Raw genomic sequence first — 25594 nt, 5'->3', positions numbered from 1 at the left:
ATCGGGAGTGACTCTACTAGACTACTAAGGCTTAAATAGATCACTTCCATTCTCATTGTACAATGACTTTTGTTGTCAATTAATATTACTTTGTCACTACTTAAAGTTTTGTACACTGAGCAAACACACATAAATGAAAAGACCAAATTAAATGAAATGTTATGTGTCTTCATTTATAACAATATGAATGCTGGAACAACTAGGTTCATCATTTCTACTGAGATTGTGTTGGGACTTTTAATTATCACAATTTGGTGTATTATAGGCATCTTATCTTTCCTGTTATAGGCATTGGAAGGAGGGGATACGGGGAAATGGGTGGGGGGGGGGGTTTACCACCAGAATGTGACAAATTGACCTCAACAGCTCTGGAAGCATAACTAGCTGCTGCACATATGGTTAAGACTTTGAAATCATAATCAGTTCGTTTTAGTAACTTCCCTATGAGACTAGCAACATGCAGTCACAGCACCTCAGATGTTGTGGTAATACTATGAAATATCCCCACCCACCAGGTTGCTGGGCCCCCTCACTTGTACAAGACCAAAAGGTTATGAAATCTTGGTCAGATTTTCGTGGAAAAGAAAATTGTCGAGTTGATGATAGAGTAGAGTAATTCAGATCCGGTTGAAAGTCACATGCCTTCCTGCAGACTCTTATACAAAAGCAACATTTGAAGAGAACATTTTGTGGCCATTTATCTTTCTACGACGGATACTACCGGGAATTGTTCTCCTGTCAAGAGGCACTTCTGCAGTCGCACTCCCGTCAAGAGGCACTTCTGCAGTCGCACACAATCACGAACGGGCGAACAAAAGGCAAATCAACCCACACATCATCCTCCGTTCCGAAGTTTCTGTGGGCTTCCGGGAAACAAGAATCGTTCTAGGTCATTCCGTTTTGGATCGTGAGTTTGAAACATCTCACTCGTGTCACGACCACTTTCGTTTAAATCACAGGATATTCTCGCACGAGACCTCTTCGTGAAAATTGCTTGGGTTAGCGATATTCAGCGAGAGATACGCTGGGAAGCGGCAGAGGAGGATGTGGAATATAATGTCCCGTGGGCAGAGAAAGAAGATGAGTCAACCGCTACGTACAAATGACACAAACTTGAAGTACAATCTGAAAACTCCTGACAGTTCACCACACTGCTTATGGGTACACAACTGGTCAAAGTAGAAACTACTCGTGCGCTACTTGCTTCTTGATTCTATTTGCTCCATTAAGACAGACTCGTTATTTCATTTTAGTGGACAGATTAGTGTTGCTCATGAATTTCAATACTGGATCAATTTTTATATATTTTTATATCCATACCTAAAATCATCTAGCTGGCAATTCTTTTCTTTTTGTTTTATCTTTCTGTCTATTTCTTTGGGGGTGTGGGGAAAAGGGGTGGGAGGGTGTGATAGGGAGGAGGAGAGGTGCATTGGGGTGGGGTGTGGAGTAAAGGCCCGGTCACACTATACCGATTTTTTATCGGAATGCTACCCGATTTTCCCGGAGGATTCGAAACAGCCAGTTTTTCGTTCGGGTCTTCTAGCCACAGTGATAAAGGACCTGATTTGCTATCTGTTGAGCCATTCTGATGTGGAATAGCCCTCTCCTAACTTTTGATATTGACTCCGTTTCCTTTTATCGGATAGCTATCCGATTTCTCTTCCGATTTTTATCGCTTTTCGATGTGACGTCACTTCAGAATGTAGTCAGTTCCAGAACCCCTCAGAGTTGGAGTAGGTATTCGAATATTCCACTTCATTCATTACATTCACTACCACAAACCTCACTCTTCGGCCTAAAATCGGAAAAATCGGACCGTATTCCGATAAAATATCGCTGTAGTGTGACCGGGCCTTTAGTACACGAAGTGGGCAAACTGAAGCCAGCTATATGCAATATTTTTTATCCTAGACAGGCATGTAGGGTATACTTAGTTAACAGAATTGTTATCTCTTTTTAAACTTTGCAGTTTGCAAATGTGGGGTAATTAAATGTTGTTAATGCTTTCTTGCCCTATCGCTGTTAATGAGAAGAAGAGCATATCTGGTGCAACATTGTCCCAAGCCCTGATCACTCCTGATAATTACTAAAATAAGTAAAAGGCTGGATTCTTCAGACCTCTACTTTCACGAGATCTGTATCATCTGGATTCTTTCTCGTGTATCTTGATCCAAGATGTACCATCTTGTCAGTTCTTGATTTCTCCTCGAACCATTTAAGGTGACGGAAATTACCCGAAAATAATGCTATAAGTGAAGCGGAAGTTGGTGATGGCATTAGAATCAATTAACCTAGCATCTGTGGGGTCGTGGGATTGAGACCCGTACAGCTGAAGTAAGGTCAATGTTTTTCATCCAGCAGAAATCCATGGTCTTCCCATCTGACATTTATGTTCCAAATGGTAAGAAAATCCAACCGAGGGGATAAAACTGCACCTTGGATAGCACCTGACCAGAAGGGTTAAGTTCCGCCTCTCACGAATGTACGTGCGGCTGCGTAGCGTCGGGGTAAAAAAAACCTTCCAGGCTGACTATATAAAGATGTGTCACACTCTTAGACTATAGGATAATTGTGCAAAGAAAACTTCAAAGAAGAACTTACCACTTCGGTTGGTCTGTAAAATTTAGGGTCCACCCTTACACGGATGTGACCGGTTTTGGCATCCCGTCCAACTTCTTCCATACCTTTTCCTTCCCATCTATTAATTAAGAGAGAGACGAAAAGGAAATGCAAGTACAAACGGTTCGCATCATTTTAGCCGTAGATTTGAGGTACCATGACCGCTCCAACTCTGATTCAATTTTTTTTTAAAGATATCAAACCTTTTCCGGTTTGTGGCAGATGGTGTTAATTCTAAAGTATGGAATTATGCATCTGAAATACCAATGACCCTTGACACTAATGTATGCTAAGGAACAAAACAAAAATGAATAATGCCTTCAAAAATATTCCACTCATGATTACTATATAAAGGAGGGAAAGTGTCGAGCGAAAACCAGTCTGTTATTTAGTCGCAGGATGTTGACGTTGATGAGAAGCGACACAAACTATGCAAAAATGAATGACAGTTTACTGTAACCAGAACCTTAGTAGTATTTTCAGGCTTTATATGACAAACAAAATTGCTATAAACAAAAGACAAAACCAGCTAAATATTAACGTTCGAGCACAAATACGTTTCTGTAGGAGTTCATACCCACTGAATTAGCTTAAATGAGGAAATGATCAAATTTTAATAATGCTTTCTGATAGGTATTAAAAGAATTTAATGTCCCTTTATATGCCATCAGGCCACATTTAGTCTATATGCTTCCATATTGGCTCCAACTGATGCTTGGGACTTCGACCAACGTTTCATATGATATATACAGTATGTCGAGACCTTGGCCAAAGATTTTCCAGGTTTCAGGTTGTTTGATGTCATAGTTACTAATGATTGGGCCATGTACCAAGCATGTAAATAAAAATTCCAGGCATATTCCTCCAAATCTCAACTCTCCGACTAGTTTAGAAATCTTCTAGCATTCACTGACAGATGTTTCAAGCATAAATCAATTTCTGGTGTAGAGAAGTCAGTCGTGCTGGCTATCCGGAGTTGCTGCGAGGTCTCAAGTTTCTGGCATTTTCAGCAGTTTCCCCAACGACTTTACCAAACCTACCAAGTATTACCGCAAAAAAAAACTTGCAATTCATCAAGCAAGAACCCCTTCTTGATTGCTTTCCACCGAGTGAAGGATAGAGAAAATCTGGTTAATGAACTTGTTCCATTCTAAACATTTTTAATCAACCAAATACAATTCTATAAAAGGGCAGTAATCTCATAAAACAAACAAAACTTGGAAACTTTTCAAAAGGTCTGTCTTTCACTCTGTAAATTTGAAATGAAACTTGATTAGAATATGCTTACTAACTGCATAGTCATTGGCTTTCAGTTTTGAACGAGATCGAAATCAAATCAGAAAGCTATTTGTAAAGCACACATTGTGATTCTAATTAATCGGTTAATAGGTCAAACAACCAATAACTCTTTGAATTAATAATCATAATGGAAATACGCTTTCGATATGCTATCATTCATGGGGTGGGATGAGGGGGGATCTCTTCGTTTTGTTCACAGAGATTTACGCAATCTGGAAGTGCCGAGCAAACTGAAACCGGGGCAACGCTCCGATGAACAAATCAATTTTCTCAATGACGCAATGATTGATTTGCTGGGAAGCTCTGTCCCATGTTTCTGTTTCAACATTCACCATTTTCATTAGCAGAAGCCACAGATTTTAGGCTTAAAAAGATTCAAGTGATGCCAAAGACCTCAACAATACAAGCTTCAATACTGAATAGGTCGTCCAATCATGGCCTCTCAAATGCTTTTACTCTCTAAAATGTTATCGAAGCTTGTGCTGGGTCATAACTTTTTGTCGTGTGTCACAAATGTTGTGTAATATCATCTGATCCTTGCACATACTGTGGTTGGAAACACGTCAGTCAAACAAAGAGATCTATGCACTTCCAAACCTCAAGAATCGGTCACAATTTTATCGGTCACGATGCAATTTTAAAGGCTAAAAAGGTAATTGTGGTGGTTGAAGTTGATTGCTTTGGCAAAATTTTTGCGGCAACTTTTGGTAAAGAAATCACATCCTTATAGCATTTTTCTATCGCAAAGTAATGATTTCTCATTTTTTTTTTGAAATGATGGATAAAATGCATCTGGTAACAAAAGAATGAATGATGTCACCAGGCCAAATCAGCAGAAATATGTCTTTGCTTTCTCTATAACATTTCAATCATTAAATTCATAGAGGAAAAAATTAATATTTTCTACAAAAAAGTTGCAATTTTGGCAAAATTCTAACTAGAGAGAACATGTAGACATCTAAACTAACATTTAAAACAGTGTCAGTTTTCAAGGATAAATCATCCAGAATATTACACTTGCTTAAAAAAAGCTGTTGAAGAGCATTTGCCTCCACCCCCGCCCGATGACACCAAAGACCCCCTACTGTGATTCAACTTCCTAAAGTGATCAAGGGTTTTAGCCCATAAAAAATAGGTTTATGCATTCAAACAACATTTATCTTGAGTTAGAAATAAAATATTGACACAGGGTTTTCACCTGACTGTCGAAATAATTTTTCAATAAGAGTTTTTACATTGTCTGTCACTGGAATATAACTTCAAAGAGCAGATGACATAGGCCACGACGAAGAATACGGTAGCACCGACGGCCTTTGACGTAGGTGTCCTTCATAATTTTCAGAAAACATGCCACTGTGTATCTTACAAAAAAAAACCCACGACCGATGGCACTAAAAGCCGCATTACCTGATGCTTTGCTCATAGCGCCCATTCTTTGCACTCAGACCAAATTTTCAAAATGCAGATTAGTTTGTAGAAAGTATATGATCGACACTCTTCTAACAGACTTTGAAAAGCGGCCAAACAATTTTTACATTTCCAATTGTTGCCAGAGTTAAAGATGAAGCTATGCTATAGATACCTTTGGTGATTGTGCAGTCTCTTCTGTAATAATTGAATTGATTTGTGCCCTTGATACCCTGCCCTCTTTCCAACACACCCTTCTCTCCCTTCCCCCACCCCAAATTTTTTTTGCTTATATTGCCATAAACCCTTTTCAAACTTAGATTAAGTCCAGATGAAGTCTTCAGGTGCCTTCCATAAAACATTCATAAATTGATGAAAGGCAGTGTTTGTGAATACGTAAATAGAAAAAAAAAAACTGCATCCGTTACACATTTTCCACTTTGTCATCTCACTAAAATGCAAAGCAACATTTTTAGCACGTTCTTTTTTTACTCCCGCACAAAACTCTCATGTTGTTCCTTTAACAAGCTTCAGTTTCACGGTTCATCGTAAACTCCCACGGAAATATCTCCCAGATACCGCCTAGAGGGCATCGGATTTACATTTCAAAACAAAGGCAGACATTTGACAAAATAATTAGCCAGAAACTTACTTGATCTCGACACCGATTTCCTTGAAAGAAGCCACTACGAATTCACGTACGCTGTGGATTTCGTTGGTTGCTATAACAAAGTCTATGGGCTTTTCCTGCTGTAACATAAGCCACATTGCCTGCGAAGAGAAACAACATACACATTCTCAGAGCACTTCATCATTAAGCATAGTAACAATAGGATTTATCAGTGTTGGATATGAGAAACCCAACAATAAACCCACAGAGAGGAAACCTAAAGAAACATAAGCCAACCGTTACAAAGTTGAAATATTCGGTCCATCTTGATTTATATTATTCATACTTTCTGGGGTCTTAGGTTACTGGAATAAGATAATCATTTCTCGTTTTTCTTTTTTTTAATGAATTAGCGACAGAAACTGCCTTGGATTTTTTTTTTTTTTTTTTTATACAGCGCAAAGGAGATGTCTAGCCCTCAGTGGGCAGCGACACCTTTATACCCTATATCTTTACTAGGGGTACAACATTACCTCAGACACTCTGTTACCAGGCATCAGACCCCAGTTTCATTTTATGCAAAGCAGAAAAGTGGCATAGGCAAAGGAGTTAAAGATAAATTCACTGTTAGAATGTAATTGCATGTACGCAAATGAACGAAAAGTGACTGGGAAAAAATACTTATAAACAAAGTCTGGTCTTTTTGGTGTGTTTATAAATTCCCAGGCAGTTTTCTGTTGTTCATCTGCAAATACAAGTACCATCTTCTAAAACGGCCAGCTTTTGTTCAATTAATAAGCCTCGATAAGAGACTCAATATTGTTTCAAGAATCTCAACTTGTGCTTTGAACCCACAACTATCAAGTGGTACTTAAAAGAACTGTGAAGAAAACTTTTGTAGGCAATTATGCTGCACGTTATTACACGATTGCTACACTAAGCCCATTCTTGGCCATGTTAAATGTGATCAAGTGCTGAACTTTAATGCTTCATATAGTCTAAACCATCCAGTAAGGAAGCTTATTGCCAACAAAATATCAAGCAGGCTTATTGAAATCTTTTCGTTGAATTTTATCCATCTTTTCCATTCAGAAATCACTTATATAATGTAGTCCATTTTATCTTGACTAGTTAAATTGCAATTTGAAAAATGATGAAAAGGGGAAACTTTCAAAAAGTTTCAAATTTTGTATTGAATGCACTTGAATTGTTTCTGAGACTATCACTAATATTTGAATCATTATTTTGATTAGAAAATGTTATGAGTTGAGGTAATCTATGAATTTTGTGGGAAGCTAGCATCTCTGATCCTGACAAGGATTTTCCATCTCACAGTATGTTTGTTCTCTCGGTATTGAGAGTTGCAAATGAAAAATATGCATTCACACCACCGGGGTTAGTATTTTCTTGCAAACTTTTTCATGGTCCTTTTGACCATGTGCTTCAGTAAAATTCTTTTGGTGCAACGTTCGTGTGTAAACTACTGTACTTCAACCATCATCAAAAGTACAGTAGCTATTGGAAGTTTGATTTTCTAAATCACAGTGCATACTGTAATTTTTGTGGAGCTGATTGTTTGCAAACATTGCAAAGTGCCCAGGGAAAATGTTTGGTCAGGTTTTGAAGCCTATGTACATGTGATATACAGTAGTCAACAGTGTGGAATTTAGTGAGAGATACAGTATGCACACTGAAGATGCAGGGATTTTGAAGAGTTGGTTGTTGGAATCGCTGCAAGGTCAAAAAGCACGGAGCTACTACGGAGTTGGCGAGTATACGGGCGGATGAAAAAAGGGCTGGGCTAGGAAAATTGGTTGAAAGGGCAGAGCAGGTGGAAAGAGGGGCGGGAATGGCCTTCCCTGTAAAACAGCGAAGCTAGTGCACTGGGCCATCTGCCCTATATACTGTGTAGGACATTCACACAGTAGAGGCAGTGATACTAGCGCATCTTTACAACTACACTAGTAGAGTGGGTCGATTGGGAAGCAAGCTTTTTTTACTGGAAGCAAACGTTTAGCCAGAAAATAGCTTGAATTTCAAGGCATGTGTTAGTCTGAGCAATTGTATTCCCAATTTCAATAGCACAAAAGTCAGCTCTGTGAAATTGCCTACCAGACATTAAGAACCTGTTCTACGAAGAAAGGGTGCACCCCTGATCGTGGTACTAACCTCAACGTAATCCTTGGCGTGACCCCAATCTCTGACCGCATCCAAGTTACCCAGGACTACCTCCTCTTGTTGGTTAAGCTTGATCTTAGCTACAGCTCTGGTGATTTTCCTGGTCACGAAAGTTTCACCTGCAGAAAAGAAACGATTGCCTTATTCAGAATTCAAACACAAATTTCTTCCTAAGGCATATTCAAATGCTATTCATAAATATGCATATTCATAAATATGCATATTCATAAATATGCATATTCATAAATATGCATAAGCCTGACTCTGAGGCAACCGTATGACCAGCTAGTAAATTACTCTTGAATAACTACTGCTATAAAACCTGGAAAGTGCTTCCGTATGATATAAAAAATGTTAAATCTTATGTAACGTTTAAGCGCAAACTTAAAGTCCACCTAATTGAAAACTACGCTGACTGAGTATTGATTATCTCATGTGTATTTTTTCTCTTCTCTTAATTGTTACCTTCTTTCATTGTTATTTGTTATTTTTGGTCGCTAGCTCGATAAACTACTGTACTATTGTTTTTCTAGTGTCCTGTTTATACTATACCACTTTGTTCTATTGTTCTTACGTATAGACGAGATAAATGAAATGAAATGAAGTATCAGAAATGACATGAGAACTATACATACTCAGATCCACTTTGGTTGTTAGTTTGCCTGGAGGCTTAAACTTAAACCCCCCCCCACCCATATTTTATGAACCCATCTTTAATACATCGATGGAGATAATTGGAAACATTAAAGGCACACAGAGGATATGAAACACCCTCTATGTTCCTGTCACAGAGATAACCTGCTTAATAATAAGACTAAGAACCAGATGTAGAAATATTTGTGAAGTTTCAGACAAAGGTTTAGAAAGACAGATAAATAGCTCTGGATGTTGTAACGAGCTAAAAGAAAGAGCTATGTGCTCTGTTTTATTTCTTGATATTTGATCTTCAAGCCATCAAACAGTCATGTCCTATTCCATTACTTATTACACAAAAAACACTTGGTTGAAAATCAACTCTTGAAAATCTTAGATGGGAGGAGCACAAATTTCCAATCGAGTCATCAGATTCCATCCCAACTCTTTATCAAATGCTTTTCTAATCAAAAACATCAATGCAAGGATTTTTTTGACTTGGACAATCTCTGCTCTATTACCCAGTATTAAATTTACGATGATGATTGTAACCATCAGTTATTAGACAAATCAATTAAAACTGCTTTGAGTTGATCCTCTCCAATCTCTTCTGAGTAACTATGCAAGAAGTTTGTAGCTATTACGATTATTGGCAAACGTCACAGGGATAATTGAACAAACAGGCATGTAAAAACAGAAACACATGGTTCTAACACGCGGCCGATGGGCCAAATCCAGCCTGTGAAGGTTTGCAATCTGGCCCAAGAAAGATTTTATGTCTAGTCCCTGAAAACAATTGGCACAAAAATCTTGGACTGGTTGGCTATGCAGACTCTTAACCAGTGTATAGGCTCGAGCACCCTACTGGCTTAACATTTTACTCTGCTCAATCTGGGTATAGGGCAATTTTGGTTCTTTCTGGGCCATTTCCTAAACCAATGTTGCCCTGTGATCTTAATAGAATATCAATTCAGGACTCTATTTAAAACAAATATTACAATACAGAAGTAGACCAGTTTTGTGTCATAGTGATATGTCTTCCAATAACATCACTATTTTTCCATATTCATTGTTTTATCTCACCAACAGATCAGAAGATCAAGCTTGGAGTTGAACCAATGGGGTATCTTTCTACATTATCTGAAGCATTTTCACAGAAGCTGTACTATTGGAAGCGGACCTGAGATGCTAAGAGTTTGGGTGTCATGCAGAACCTCCCCTTACGGCCAGTAGTTAATGAATTTGATCGAGCATAGCAAAAAAGTGACACAGTTTTGAAAGGGTGCATGGAACCTGTACAGTCTCATACCTAGAGCTGAGTTGTTCAACATCAACATTCTCAATATATAACAATTTTGCAACTGATCCATGGATGTTTAAACCTCCTCTAAGGATAACAGTTCATGAATTGCATCAAACAAACGGATTGATATAGTACTTCCTAAGAGGGTGCATGTAGTCTTTGAATCTGCGCATAGAGTTCAGAAGCTCAGACTTGCATCTGTAAACCATGATCAGGATAATTGTGGAACCAGTTCACTCCCAGAACCTTGAAAGGAAATTCATGATCTTAAAAAAGTAAGTCTTGTGCAACACTTTCAGGCATTTGTGGAATCATACCTCTCCTTGGACTTTCATGGTTGAACAGAATACCATTGCAGGCATACATGTCATAAGCTTCCCTGAAGTTAATTGTGATCCAGTAGGCATAGAGCTTGGCAGCACCTGTAATGATAAAACAGACAATAACCTATTCAAACAATGAAGTGACGGCAAACTTAAAGATTCATTGTTTGCTTTACTGGGCTTTCTCAAAAAGTGCCAAACGTCAGTAAAAAGAAAAAGGAAAGAGTGACATGAAAAGAAAAAGAAAAAAACACATCATAGGAAAAGTTGTTGAACTTGAGTAACCTAGACAGTACTTTGAAAGTTCAAACCTTGATAGGTCACTTGCACTGTAGAATGAGAACAGCAGCTCGTTGGTTTGCGTACAGGTAGCAGTCCCATTGACATGAGTACAAGTATTAAGGCTCTAGCTCTAGGCAAGATTGCAAGAATTTAAGCTTCCCAAATATCTCCAAAAAGGCCCAGAGAAAACAGCAAGGAACAAATGCATTAGACTGACTACGATCACAATTAAGCAACTATGTTATAATACAAATACTCGTTCAGACTCTCCACAAGTCTCAAGTCAATAGAAAATCATGTGTATGACTAACAGAGGTTACATTTAACTACCCTTCCCCTGACCTGAAGTTATTCCTTTTATTCTGGTAGCTCAGAGCACACCATCAGCATTCATTTATTTACTGTACATGCAAAGATTGGTACTACCTGTTCCGCTTATTAACACAAACACCTATGATCTCTCAATATACAACGTTCAGTGAACAATGTAAATCAATTATTGATCACAATAGAACAGTTAAACTTGATTTCTACTAACAAGTACACAAGTCACCAATAAACCCCTGCCCTGAGGTTAACCCTTTCATTCTGGGAAGCTCTATGGTAGATATCCAGTGAGCCAAATCGTCACTTATTTGGCTGAATTACAGATCTGCTGTATTCATTTTTTTTATTCTTCTTCACTTCCTGTATAGGCAGCGCCCTAGCAACGGTGTTTAAATAGTGCACGCAACTATCCAATACATTACGTCCAAGTCGATGATTCAATACGGAGAGGCTCTATACGGTGCTGGCACTAGCATTAACTGAATAGCACCAAAACAAATACTGCACACATTCCTAACCTCTCACAGCAACTAATCACTGTTAAGCCTAGCCTATCAACTTATCACTGTTGAGCCTAGCCTATCAAGTAATCACTGTTAAGCCCAGCCTATCATTTGCTTTCTTCTTGTAATTAGCTGTTTACATTACATTCACCCTCAACCCACTACCCTCAACCCACTCCCCTCACCCAACTTCTTTCCTCCCACATTTCCTCCCTAACAACCAAAATCTATATTGTAAATTGTTACATTAATATCTCAAGGGGACATCAACAGGCCTACCATCAACCTCTCTTAAAGGATTTGTTGTTTATGTACCACTATTACATCATTACATACTGTACACTTGGATATTTACTTTAATACAATTCCCCATTTACATATAATCTCGGATGACTTCGAAAGCCTTCTCCTTAAGGAGGTCGTTTGGCAGTTGGACAAGGATTCGGCCAAACTTTTGCCCAATCTTGGAAAATTTCAACAATTAATGACTTGTACTTCAATGATCATGACTGAAAACTGGCCTGATGAAGCATACAATTTAAAATCAGTTCAAAAGCTGATTTCATTTACCTGCAGGCGATGCATCTACAGTACACCACTGGGGGGAGGGTGGGTGGGGGGCATGTGTACACCTACACCTACAGATGGTGTTACAGAGTACTTAAGGTACAAGTCAAAATACTACTAATATTGTCCCTTCTTCTGATTTGGGTAGTCGACCATTGTCAAAGATATTAACCAGAGTGGGAAGACAGATAAAGCTTCCTGGGTAATACTCAATTGGCTACGAACTAGATATATCAACTGAGTGTTTGAACACAGAGGGTACGTTTAAGTCTTCGTTATTTTATGCATCTGTGGGAGAAGAGTAATGGTCTTTTTATTACAAGTTTTTGCATTTGGTAAGAATCATCCATGGTTAGTTCTTTTGGAGACACTTATTTCTTTTCACGTAAATTGTTCCGGTAGTATGAGAATGTGGAGTTGTCACCGGTTACCTGTTCTTCCTAGTCATGAATCACTTCATCTGTTATTTTTGCAAAAATTTGGATTTGTACTGACAATCCAATTTTTCATTTTCTGGCCTCAACATGAACTTTTCGAAGGTTTTGGAATAGTCAATTTCTTTTTGTCTCCGTTGAAACCTGTAAGAGTTCTCTAGTTCTGCTGTGTTATGAAGTGTGTGCGCAACATTTGTTTGTGAATTATTATTAGTTTGGGATTACCATTCTCCTGTCATGAAGTCAAATCTCAAAACGATGATAGGAGAGGAATAAGGTTTGTTCTAGTTAATCAGCTTTGATTTATAAAATATTGTGTATGAATCGGAAGGTACATATAAATCTACCGGGGTTCCATGTACATACTTTGTAAATTTGTACATCGTAGGGTACGCTTGGACTCGGCTCGAGCATTGCTGTACGGGGTCTGATCGACCGGCCGACACTATGAGCTCAGACTTTGTCCTTTTCAGTCCTTTGTATTATAGTGGAAGTGATAGCAAACTTCTTCTATGGTTGAGGGATTTTGTTTGTTTCATTGGGCGTCTCGGCCACCACCTAGGGCGTAAATACAATATGTGGTCTGGCTATGTATTTGTTTGTTTATTAACTATATTCACAGTACACCTATGGTCATGCTTCAGGACTTCCTTCCTTTTGAGAAGTTTAAGATTGAATGATGATCTGGAATTGTGGTTTGTCTGTGCTGTCCTTTATATTATTGTGAATGTCAGGGTCTGTGACAGAAACATTTATGAAAAATAGTAATGGTGATTGAGTGGTGACATCACTGTAGTATTTACTTAAAGTATACTTAATGTTAAAAATATACTTAATTTATAACATAATGATCATATATACATTAATATGGTTTACGTACATGTTAATATTATAGTTCTATTTTATATAATTATATAAATTAGAGGGTATTGTGAGTCTTCCTCCTTAACTTCCTATCAATTTAACCTCTACCTTTTGTTTTGCAAATGACATTTCCTGTTAAGGGTAAATCTTTTGTGAGAGGTATTTTGGCGTATCTACTGTACAAGGTCATGTTAAGTTCAAGGTTTTTTCTAGTTCCTTTATTCCTAGCATTGGTTGGCAGCCCTTCCACAATCAATAGTTGCTGTCGATAGAATCTACGCCTTGCTGTGAGTCTTTCTGCGTACATTATGTGTATGAGTGTGCGGACATGCTGGTTCGTTCCAGTTTGCGTGACTTCAAAGAAGCATATTTTCCTATTCGAGAGTTCTCGGTTAATCTTTGTCCCGTAAGGACATATTGCTTGAGTTCTCATTTCTTTAGGCCCTTTATTGTAAAACCGTTTCAAATTTCATCCCATCTATTGCTCTCAATGTGGACTCCGAACACTTCAATAAATTTCATCATAAGAAGAAAAGTATCCCATTTGTCTCCTGAACTGTTTGTGGTATAATCTCTATACTTCGGACTTAACCCTCGGCAGAATAACCTTGTGTAAGGCGCCCATGCTAACCAGTTCACCTAAAACCCCGCCTTTACATTAGGATACAAATATTGAACCACTGATCTATCAATATAAACACACCTCGTGAGGAATAAATATTGGTTGTGACTAATCGTAACATTTTGATGACAATATGCTTCTCAGAGCAGGATATGGAATACTGTCAACAGCACCTTTTCTATACTTTATACACAATACATAAATTTAATCTTTTCCTTGGGAGTAATTTACAAGTATCCCTGGGAATTTCCCATGACTAATGAGCACCTCTCAGTTTCTCTGTCAGCCCCCCCCACACCCCCCAACCCCCGTACAGACACAGTTTTTTGTTGGGCCTAATGTCCTCAGAATCCCTCTCAAGCATAAATGGCGTAGACATTAAAGTAGGTTACTCCGATTCTGAAATCGGGTCAGGTCGAAAAATCGGATCTATACTAGCCTCGCAGTCGTGTTACCTCTGGGGAAAGTGCAGAATGAACGTGCGTGTTGTTAAGGCAAAAAACCTGACCCTTTTGAGATTCAAGAGCACTTCAAAAAGGATGTGAGAAGAAAAAACTTTCACATGGCATCGTAGAAAAGTTCACGTCGTAGGTAAGAATAGAGAGAGACAAAGATGTGTCGGACAAAAAGTGTTTTACACATCTTCCGGAAAAATGGTTCAAGTGATTGCTTAAATAGAGAACCGATACTTTCAACCACATTAAACGATAATAATAATCATAAATTTCTTGTTTTATTTTTTCCAAAGTTACATAATGGAGCAAATTTTGTAGGCCACTGTTACATGCATACTGTGCAACAAAAGCCTAGAATTTTCACAATTGATGTAAGCCAATTTCTAATAATTTGGCAAAGTGCTTACACTGGCTATTTATATGGACTACAATAAGCTGATATCTAGTTCCCATTGGCATTTTTCATGAATAACAGCACACACCTGTTACTGTTTAGGCTTAAATTGGGAGTTCCCCAATAAATATTTGCTGGTAATAACAAGCAGTAACATGGAGGAGTGTAATCTTAGGTAAAGAGATCATGCTGGGTTTTGACTGACAATTACTAGAGCTGACTTATATTCATGTGTTTAGGTTTTAATGGGCTACTGGCAGAAAAATGCTATAGACTTGTTTTTTCTTTGTTCTACTGGTAAACGACCAACTCCACTGGCGTTAAGCCAGTGAAGAGCCTGAATTTCTAAGGACTGCATTACCGCTGACGTCTGTTGGACTCAAGTCAAGAAACACCTTCGAGCCAACTCTCAACCGCCGCTCACTCATTTTCGTATGTTGGCTGCAGAGACGATGAACGGCTGTTTTGGATTCGTCCTGAACTTTGGAACAGAACATGCTTAAATGTGGCAGATGGCTTACAATTATTTGCGCTCTATAAATTTACAGGTACCGACTCACATTTACTTTCCTTCCTCTAAGTCCTACGACAGTTTTGTACATCTCCCTGTACCACTCTGGTTTTGTCTCATTTACAAAGATTAGAATCTGATTAGGACATTATGTCGTCTCCCAAAAGAACTATGTTAAGGATAATTTGTTTGAAGATGTCAAAGGAGTTATTTATATCACTGAAATTTTAATGATGCTAGTTTCATACAAGTCTATCCAGATTGACTAGATTTTATTAGCTGGTACATTAAACTGAAGCAGCAGTTTTTCTAAATGATTTTATATGATGCTAGTACACCTATCCAGATGAACTAGGTTTATAATGAGAGAGCAGTTCATTCCGTATGAAATGTATGAAATATGTCATAATGAGCAATGCTTGGCTAGTTCGCAAAACGACAAAACCAGCAAAGGAAAGAGTTTTTCAAGAGAAAAGCAGTTCTAATTCCATCCTGTTACTAATGACCTGTTAAAAATCACCTTAATGTTCTTGACTTTTAATAAATGTGACTTGTCTTAAATTCCAAATACTTCTTTAAACTATCTGATATACTATATCAAATGACGTTTGTAGCCTTCCCTACTTATATTTCAAACTCTCTTTAAAACATTTCATGAACCTGCACCAGAGTGTCTAAATGGTGCCAGCACCGACCGGTGCAGCCTTAATTGAAAGTGAGCGGTTCTGATATTGGATCTTACCATACGGTGACCGGGGATAGAAGGGTGTAGTCTCGGTCTGTGGTACCTCCTGAACCTTGCCGTACATCTCACTAGTCGACGCTTGGTAAAATCTCACGACTTCCTGGAGACCACAGGTCCTTATGGCATCTAGTAATCGTAAGGTACCCACCCCATCGACATTTGCGGTATATTCTCCCATATCAAAGGACACCTGTATAAGGCAAGGAAAGCAAGAGTTAATGACTTTGGGTAAGGGCTACATCGGGAGAAAAGTTTTCGGTACATTTCCAAGCGTTAAAGAGAGTCGGACGGTGGCACACAGGAAAAGTACCTTTTTTTGTGGTATCTAGGCCAAAATGCTGAATTTGCAAATGAAGAAGAAACACCCTTTAACTTATACCTCATGATACATCGTATTTTAATTAATGGAGAGTATTTATCATGGGTGGAGATCATCCCAAAAGGATTCATACCACAAAAAAAAATAAAAAAATAAAAAAAAGCAAAAGCACACAACACAAATTATTTAGAAAAATCCCTGTGAATAACTGCAGTCTCAGCAAACTATGAGAAAACATCCCCTCCAAAAACCAAAAAAGAAATACCAGGTGGTCATATGAGGCATTAAGAGTAGTGTGCATTCAAGTGTGACTATCAAAGTAGAATGACAATGTCAGGTTAACTGTTACCAAGAATGCATTGTATGGAAGAGGGAAGCAACCTACTGTATTTTACTAAACAAACAAGAATTTTAATTGATTTCAAACAGGCCAGTTTGTGGTAAGTAACTGTCATTTTGTTTTCAATGTACTGTAGTAATGTACTGTATACGAACAGATGTCTCGTAAGCTTTTGAAACCTTGTTAGTATATCATGAAAAACTGTCATAAATGCTGAGAGCATGAACTGTATCCTTTTCTTTCTTTTTTTTAAATCTAGAAAATGACCATGTCAGCACATTTGGCAATGTTTAGTTTGTTTGAGATTACCAACAGAAAGAGAGAGGGAGGTGGAGAGTTGGTATAGGGGAGGGGAGGGAGGGGGAGGGGGTAGGGTGGGTGGAGGTGGGGGGGTGGTTGTGAGGGCTATTAACATTTCGGTTCTTTAATCTCTACTTCACCTTAACATGGCTCTGTGCTCCCAAGTTATAGATTTCAGTTGGGCGGACCTGAGAAATGATTTTCACCAAGCAAGTACTGTCCGTCAAGTCTCCATAGTGCAGTTGCATAGCTGAAAGAAAACAAAACAATTCAAGATAAAAACGATATCAGCAAATATCTACATCGTTAAAAGTGCTAGAGCTACAAACAGAGTTATCCACACCTTTGTGACAATTACTGTCATTTAACCTTGTCTACGTTGCTATGGAGGCGGGCAGTGAATTAGTAGATATTAAGAGACCAGTGACCTACAGAATTACATGACATGTGCTCTACAAACTGATATTAAATTCCCTTTAGTTTAATGGAGAACCAGACCTAGTTTCTACTCAACTGGTAGTACTTAGCGGATGACACGACATGTGCTTCTCGGGCTGCCTATTCCAGCCAATAATTTCACTCCCCTTGTACTCTTTGTTTTTGCAGTTCCCAAGTCATACAGTACATATTCACTCCTGCTCTTATCTTAAATGTTCTGAACCAAAATGAGGCTTTCTATTCTACACTTGTGATTATTTTCAACATTCTCACTGATGACAAAACGATGTTAGAACTCTCATGACGATGGCCCTCCTCTCGCCTGGATTATGCTTCCCAGATTAGTGCATGATAACATCTATCAAGTTCGACATTGTACTAATCCTCAGGCTATGTCCTATGCAGCTTACTGTAAGTGAATGCAGATAGCAGAACTTTTCCTTCAAGCAACTGGGTGCATTTCACTCTTAACAGCGATGAAATTGTTTACTCCTTTTCCAATGTGCACCTAATGCATTCCGATACCTAAAGCATAGTTGTGCAATCCTCCAAACTAATTAATGCATTCTTGCTGCCCAATAAGCATTCATACAAGGTATTAACAACATTTATAACAACTTTCATTCTGATTTTATACCGTACATGCCTTACAGGTTAGGCTGTGTTATATTCACTATGATAGGCTAGGTGTGAAGTGTAACAGACTGTTTTAAGGGAATAAACTTCTGCTGTGACACTAAAATGCAATAAAAACGAAATAGTTTCCCTTGCTTTAACAAATTATACACTTGTTCTACATCAAAGTCTGGTAATATAGTACTATTTCTTTCGAGGACCCTCGAGCTATCACTTTATTGATCATGTACTGCAGTATTTCAAAGGAGGGTGACCTAATACCGGATATGATGGTAACTTAATCACCAGATAAGGTGGGTGAGGGTCAGACCAGATTGTAGATGAATCCAAAGTCTGGCTACTGCACTATTTACTGCAGACAGTAACATGACGTTTAAAGAACATTCTTGTGGAAAATGGTATTTAAAACGGCATAAAAAAATCCAACAATTTTCGGGGTAGTGCTGTCTTTGTGTCGATTAATGCTGCCATTTCATTTTAACACAGATGTGGCATTTTTACTGTATGCATATTACTAGCAATCTTCTTTAGTTTAGTCCTTGCTGGAATTTGCCAGAGCACTAAAATATATATATGTACCTGCACAACTACTAGGCCTGTGAGATGAAAAAGAAACTCTAATGTCACTAGAATTGCTTTCAATTAAAACAGCACAAACAGGCAAATTAAGGCCCAGAGGCCACATGCCACCCTTGGGTGGCCACCCTTGGGTGGTTTTTCAGCAGCCCGCGAAAAAACCTTCACAAAGCCCTATTGGTATGGGCTGCAGAACCGTATGACCAAGATACATAAAACTACAGTATACATGTAAAAAGTTAGGCCCTACTGTGGAGCCTACATGTAGGCCTAATGTGTAGAGGTCTAGGGCCTACTAGTGAGATGCAAGAATACAATGTAACAGACATAACAATGCCCATGGATTCCTACATGCACATACCGTACATGTAGAACATTATGATCTTTCATGTAACCACAATCATGTAACATTCCCATTTCACAGTCCTGAGCAAGTTCATCTGTAAGTTTTTGTAGCCCACAGATTGGGCCAAATATTTCAATGTGGCCCGCAAAATCAATCCCCCGATACGTACAGCACCCCACCCTAGCTGAAATAGAGTGATATTAATACTCACAGCCACCCTGATGACTCTTGGGGTTTGCATACAGATGCTGAATGCGGCCAGTATTGAAAGAGCTGGACCGTCGTATAATGCCATGGACCTGCGAAAAGGAGAAAACAAGGGGAAAAAAAGAAGAAAAACTAGTCAAAAATGAAAACAGAAACTGCGTACTCAACTTTACCTCAATAAAATGATAGGTCACATGTATCACGAATGGAACATCATATTTCAAGATGGAACATGAATGTTCGCATTATAAAATCATATTTTTTATACTTCCACAAGAGTCGTCACTGGTGAGTCTGGTGTATTCCACTTCAAATTTTTGTCTAGGAATATTTAAACCAGAAATCTAGTCTTTTCAGTTCTGCAGTTGACCTAGATACATACCTATGACTTGGGTTTTTTGCTTCTTTACTCGCTGTTCATCATTTCTTTAACATCTCGTACAAAAGTAGGGCAGACAATTTTTTTTATTTTACTCTTTCTCGGAGACAGTGCGACACGGGGTGCGAGTCGGGCTAGTCTTGATACAGTATGAGAAATTGTGATAACTGCTTACGGTAACATGAATTTTCACTTTTTGTCTTGGCATTGACTGTTATGTACTTTACTTCTGGATATGACTGAAAAAGGGAATGGGGTAGGGGGATGGAATAGGGGGTGGGGAAGGGGGACAACAATGTCAAATGGACTTTATTAAGTACCATAGTCTTCCATTTAAGTCCCATCAATTGGTCGGTCCCAAACCAAACTACTGTATCACTCACTGTATAACTGTTATGTCAACTATCATTTAATGTACTGTAACTCTTTCCAATTCATTTCTGCTCTAAATTCCTAAAATTGAAATTTACCTACAGTATCAATATCAATCAAAAGAGAGAGTGGGGGGTGGAGAGAGAGGGGTAAAATGGGTTAATTTTCACTGTACTGTATGTAAATATTAAAGCATGAGCCCTCAATTTTCAGGTACCCGCCAGCCGTATCAGGGACATGTTATACAACTTGAGGTACTGCAGGATTTAGTATGGGTGTCCCAATTCGTCAACATTTTAATTTTGCTACAAAAAATCCGTTGGTTGCTACTGGAATTTTATTATCGAGACTGCAAATGGAATGGGGCTGACCTGTATGTACTATTTAATGACAAGTGGAGAACAGATATCCCCAGTCTTCAACAAAGAATCACAAAAGGGTAATGTTCATTCTTTAATATTAAACTATCGAGTACTCATCGACAATATGTGAAACGAGCGATGACTTTCTGTAATCATGTCAGACCTCGTCGTCATTAATTTCCTTCGCTTTCTTCCTGCAGTACTGTAGGTCGATGACGTCTTCCTTCCTGTCGCGAGACTTTGTCTGAAAATTGTTTCAATTTCTCCGATACTGTCGGTCTCCTTACTATTTTTTCTGCTGCTGTTCATATCTATCTCTCCCCGTTTGTCCAGACACGTATTCTAAACAAACAATATCTTGTAGGAATTTGAAACCCGAGAGGAACGACTGTCGTAGAGTTCACTAGGTCGAGTAGCGCCCTCATTCAGAGAACAGCACAGTATACTATATACGTAGGATGTCAAATATTCGTGGACCCTAGATAAATCACAAATTATGGTGAAAGTACCTGTCTATGCACTGTACAAGTACATGTATATCTGTAAATGTGCTTAAGTGTATTTTGCGTGTACTGTTCATGTACGTGTGTGTGTATTGTGTAAGTGTGTGCATTAGCACTAGCAGACTCTTGGGACAGTTTTATATGCAGTAGCATGCACATGCTTTAGTACGTTTGCATCTACAGTATGTTCACCTCGACGAGACTCTGAGGACCCCCTCCCCTCCTCCCCTTGTCCTTTTTCACACTCCTGTGGTTCAACCGTTCCAACTGTGGTGGTTCCTGTCTACACTCGTCCCCCAATCATTTCTCGGCTGGATAGTTTCTCAGAATAACAAATGGTGAGATGTTTTCAGCACTTGGCCGTTATATTTGCCGACCGTCCACCTTTAATACCGCAAGGAGATAAATGACGGCAGGACGGGGTGAATCGACCTTTTTTTTTTTAATCAAATTGAACATTTAGAAACATTCCCCTAACGACTACATATCAGATTGTCTTTCCATTTCTATAGATCCAGCGCTTGCCTTTTCTCACACGTACACACATGATGAAGATGTAAACAAGAGACATCTCACTAAATATTTGATGACTTTGAGGTTTCCATTTTCACATGAACGAGAGACCCCAATGTATTTTACCTCACATTTGCCTCATTTGGACTCGGAGCAAAAAAATTTTTTTTTTTGTCTCAATCAATTATGTGTCAAGGTGATTATCTATTCCTACATTAAAGTAAACACCATACCTGTACCTCACCTCATTCGATTGTAATAAACAACACAGCAAAAAAAAAAAAAAAAAAAACTTCATACGGCTGGCAACGTTCATTCGACACTCTTATTTAATGTTCTATCTCGAGACTTGGATCTGCAGTACTTACTAGATCATGTTGTTTTTAAGCTCCATTTCCGAAATTTGAAAACATATTAAAACAGGCCTGACACTTGACTACATCTACACACTGTATACATTAAAACTGTACTGTTGTTCTGGCTTGCAAAGTCCATTGAAAAGAACATCGTTCACAGCATTGTAGAAACCCCTTAGAAACAGTGGGAAAGCAGCCTAGATAAAAAACAGACGAGATTTGGCCCTCTTCCAAAAGAATGATGCACTTGGCATTTTTCCCGCTATCTCTTCTGACAACCAAGCCCAACAAGGGTTTTTTTTTTTTTTTTAAAGCTTTCCTTTTTTTGTTGTTGCACAGACCTTTTTCAATTAATGATATCTGCTGCTGTAGTGGTAACTTAAGCCGTACTATGAAATTATCTCGAGAAATTTTTACAGTTTGTGAATTAATTTTTAAGTGGCTCTTGGAGGGATGTTTAAGAACAGTGTCAACAGGCTGCAGTTATTTTAGCCGATTCCGCCCCAAACATACATTACCCTTCCAAAGATACTACAGTCTTGGGTCATGTCGACCCATACGATATTAACTTGCACCTTCATTAAAAAAAAAAAAAAAAAAACCTTTGGACTGTACCAAGAATATCATTTAGAAAAGATGCTACTACAATAGACACATACACATACACACACAGAGCATGTGCAGAGAAAAAATACAGTACATTCAATTTTTCAAATCAGCTTCCTTCTAGCCGCACGGCCTTGCGTGAGATCTGTAAAGCTTGCCACAGTTAAGTAAGTACTCTATCTATGTGTGTAAGGCAGAGTGCCGGAAAACTCAAGATCCAATCCCAAAACTTGAAATTTAGCCAAGCCGGCGTGGCCAAAAAAAAAAAAGAAGCAGAAGAAGAAGATGGGCAAAAAAAAAAAAATCCATGGAGCGGCTCTCATCTTCATCAGAAATTAGCATCAATGATATGCAGGGGTTATCACCCGGCAGAAGATTTTTAATCACAAGGCGGGAAATTTCGAGTGCCGAAGAGCATGGTACAGTGGGAACGAACTAACCGTTTTGAATGTTTGTTGTATTTAGACTGGTATGTTTGGGTTGGATGTATGATGTCGGTTATTTGGACAGGTTTGTTTACGGTATGACTATTCAAATTTGCTCAGCAAAAAAACCCAGAGAGTTACATTTAATTCGTTCTCGATCTGAAAGAGTTCCCAAAAATTCTTCTGGATCAAAATTTTTGAGGCTGATATACGGTAGGGTTGCAACCTAATGACCTGCGAAGACTGTCATTGAAGAGACGGAATTCCTTGGGAGATGAACAGTCTTAGATTAGGAGACTCGCTAGACACACTTGTTGTCAATTCTTGAAAAATACATATCAGGATATGTCTATACTCTATAGAGCGCATAGCCCTGTGTCAACATGTTATTAAAACACAAATGCTTGAATAACGCATGTAGCTCTGTTAACTGTTAAAACATATTCAATCTACGGTACGAGGACTATATATGTATATAGTGTCAGAAAATTAAATAAAAAACAAGGTGAAAATGATGTTCATGAGTTGCAAACAACAATGTGTTCAAACAGTTGTAATATCTGAATCCATGGAGACAGCATTGGCCTGGTACTGTAGAAGTACAGTACAGTATCAATGGTAAGGATAATCAACTAAAATAGAGGAAGTTTGTCACCAAGTACTGTCGACACTTAAAATACTTGTTTCAATGCCATTAATGAGGTGTATGGCAGAAACCATTCATGGGGAGGATGACAGAAACCATTCATGGGGGAAGAAGGCAGAAACAACCATTAACACTGGTGGAGGATGGCAGAAACCATTAATCGTGGAGGATGGTAGAAACCACTAATGAGGGTGTATGGCAGAAATCATTAATGGGAAGGGTGGCAGAAACCATTAAAGGGAGAGGATGGCAGAAACCGTTCATGGGGGAGGGTGGCAGAAACCATTCATGGGGAGGATGACAGAAACCACTAATGAGGGTGTATGGCAGAAATCATTAATGGGAAGGGTGGCAGAAACCATTAAAGGGAGAGGATGGCAGAAACCGTTCATGGGGGAGGGTGGCAGAAACCATTTAAAATGGGGGAGGACGGCAGAAACCATTTTAGGTGGGGGAGGATAGCAAAAACCATTTTAAATTGGGCAGGATGGCAGAAACCATTTTAATGGGGCAGGATGGCAGAAACCATTTTAAATGGGGGAGGATGGCAAAAACCATTTTTAATGGGGCAGGATGGCAGAAACCATTTTTAATGGGGGAGGATGGCAGAAACCATTTTAATGGGGCAGGATGGTAGAAACCATTAATGGGGGAGGATGGCAGAAACCATTAACAGGAGGGCGAAGGCAGAACCATTAATAGGGGAGGAAGCGGCCCATTTTGACACTTACCGTGTAGCCTTTTTCTATGAGAAATTCTGCAAGATAAGAACCATCCTGAAAGATACAAAGGAGAAGTGCAAACGTTAAACCAAAGAAAACATGTGAAATTGTGATCAAAAAGTTTGAAAAGCATATAGTATCTTGCACCTTTGTCCCCTGTTCATGATGCAGGAACGAAGATGTAAGCAAGATTAAACGATACAAACCACCTACCAACCCAAACCCACCTCTCACCCCAACCCACCTCTCACCAAGGAAATATACAGCACAACCTCACAAGTAATTTAACCACCATCCCCCTTCTCAGATTACTCCATTGCCATCAGGACATCCTTGTGACCATCCTCTCTACTGTACTGTATCTGTAAGTAACCAAAACTCTCCCATCAATCATCTCCTCTCCTTCCTCACCCTTCCCCAACCCAGCCTGCCACCGCCCCCCCTCCCACCTTTTCATCTGTAAACCAATCACACTGAATTAGCATAATAATGGCACCATATCTTTCTGTTACATACTGCACATTGACACAAAAATAACATTATATAAAAATTAGCTTTTCATCGTTACGTTTTAATACTTAAAAATAAAGTATTCAATCGCAGGTGCTTCAATGGTCAGTTTTCTCGAACAGACAAAATACTTGAACCATGAAAACTTTAATTGCTTAATTAGCGATTTACAATTCCTTAACCTATGTTACAGTGACTGTATTGAGGCCTTACGCTAGGATCCTGAGCCAAAAACACCACGTCTATAGATTCAGTTATCTGGGTCAGCCAAGTGAGCACTGTGCCTTTCTTTTCACTATGTGAGCCACACCTACGGTAGGTGACACTACTACTACTACTACTAGTACTTCTACTAACTACGCAGTACCTGACCCTATTGTCTTGGAAAAGCAATCAAACAGAGGCATTGGTGGTTACTGAAGCACAACGGCTCTTTATATGTACTGTACTCCAAATTACCAGCTGCCAAAAGAGGGGCATTGAGATCCTATCTAGAGGCTCTTCTTTACCTCACTGTCCACAGAAATCTGTAAACAGTTTTAAATGATTTACACTTTCTCAAGATCAGTCTGCTTGTCGGAAAATTAGAGTAAGCCACCTCCACATCAAACTTTCCATGTTTGGGACTGTTTGAATAGACACTGAGTCCTTTTGCAACTCCCACTCTCCCTCTTACCCCCCACCCCCCCACCACCACAAGAATAGATCAACTGGCTAGACATCTGATTTAAATTCCCTCTGAAGTCTTTCCAACCGAAGTCTCAGAAACCTGTTATGTAGGTGGAGACATCTTAGTGATAAGTTCTTTTCTTCCTTTCTCTTTTTAATTAAAAATATCTGTGTAAAAACAATTGCTTTTGCTGTTACCATACAGCATGGGAGTTAATGAAAGATTGACCAGTTGGAGGTTTACTGTTACCATACAGCATGGCTAAACTGACCAGTTGGAGGTTTGCTGA

General features: G+C 38.8%; 1 protein-coding gene across 1 annotated transcript in view; it reads right to left on the bottom strand.

The window, feature by feature from the left end:
- The window catches only part of LOC139961497 (GDP-mannose 4,6 dehydratase-like), a 61198-nt gene that overhangs the window by 27298 nt on the left and 8306 nt on the right, over nt 1–25594 (bottom strand). The window contains exons 2-9 of the mRNA XM_071960697.1: nt 24135–24179; nt 19246–19333; nt 17179–17288; nt 16077–16269; nt 10370–10474; nt 8108–8235; nt 5981–6099; nt 2605–2701 (exon numbers count right to left, since the gene is read on the bottom strand). Of these exons, the coding sequence (XP_071816798.1) occupies nt 2605–2701; nt 5981–6099; nt 8108–8235; nt 10370–10474; nt 16077–16269; nt 17179–17288; nt 19246–19333; nt 24135–24179 (885 nt within the window). The remainder of the gene's footprint in view (nt 1–2604; nt 2702–5980; nt 6100–8107; nt 8236–10369; nt 10475–16076; nt 16270–17178; nt 17289–19245; nt 19334–24134; nt 24180–25594) is intronic.

Source organism: Apostichopus japonicus, chromosome 3, assembly GCF_037975245.1.
Source record: "Apostichopus japonicus isolate 1M-3 chromosome 3, ASM3797524v1, whole genome shotgun sequence".
Classification (NCBI taxonomy): domain Eukaryota; kingdom Metazoa; phylum Echinodermata; class Holothuroidea; order Aspidochirotida; family Stichopodidae; genus Apostichopus; species Apostichopus japonicus.
This window is presented reverse-complemented; position numbering and strand designations above follow the sequence as displayed.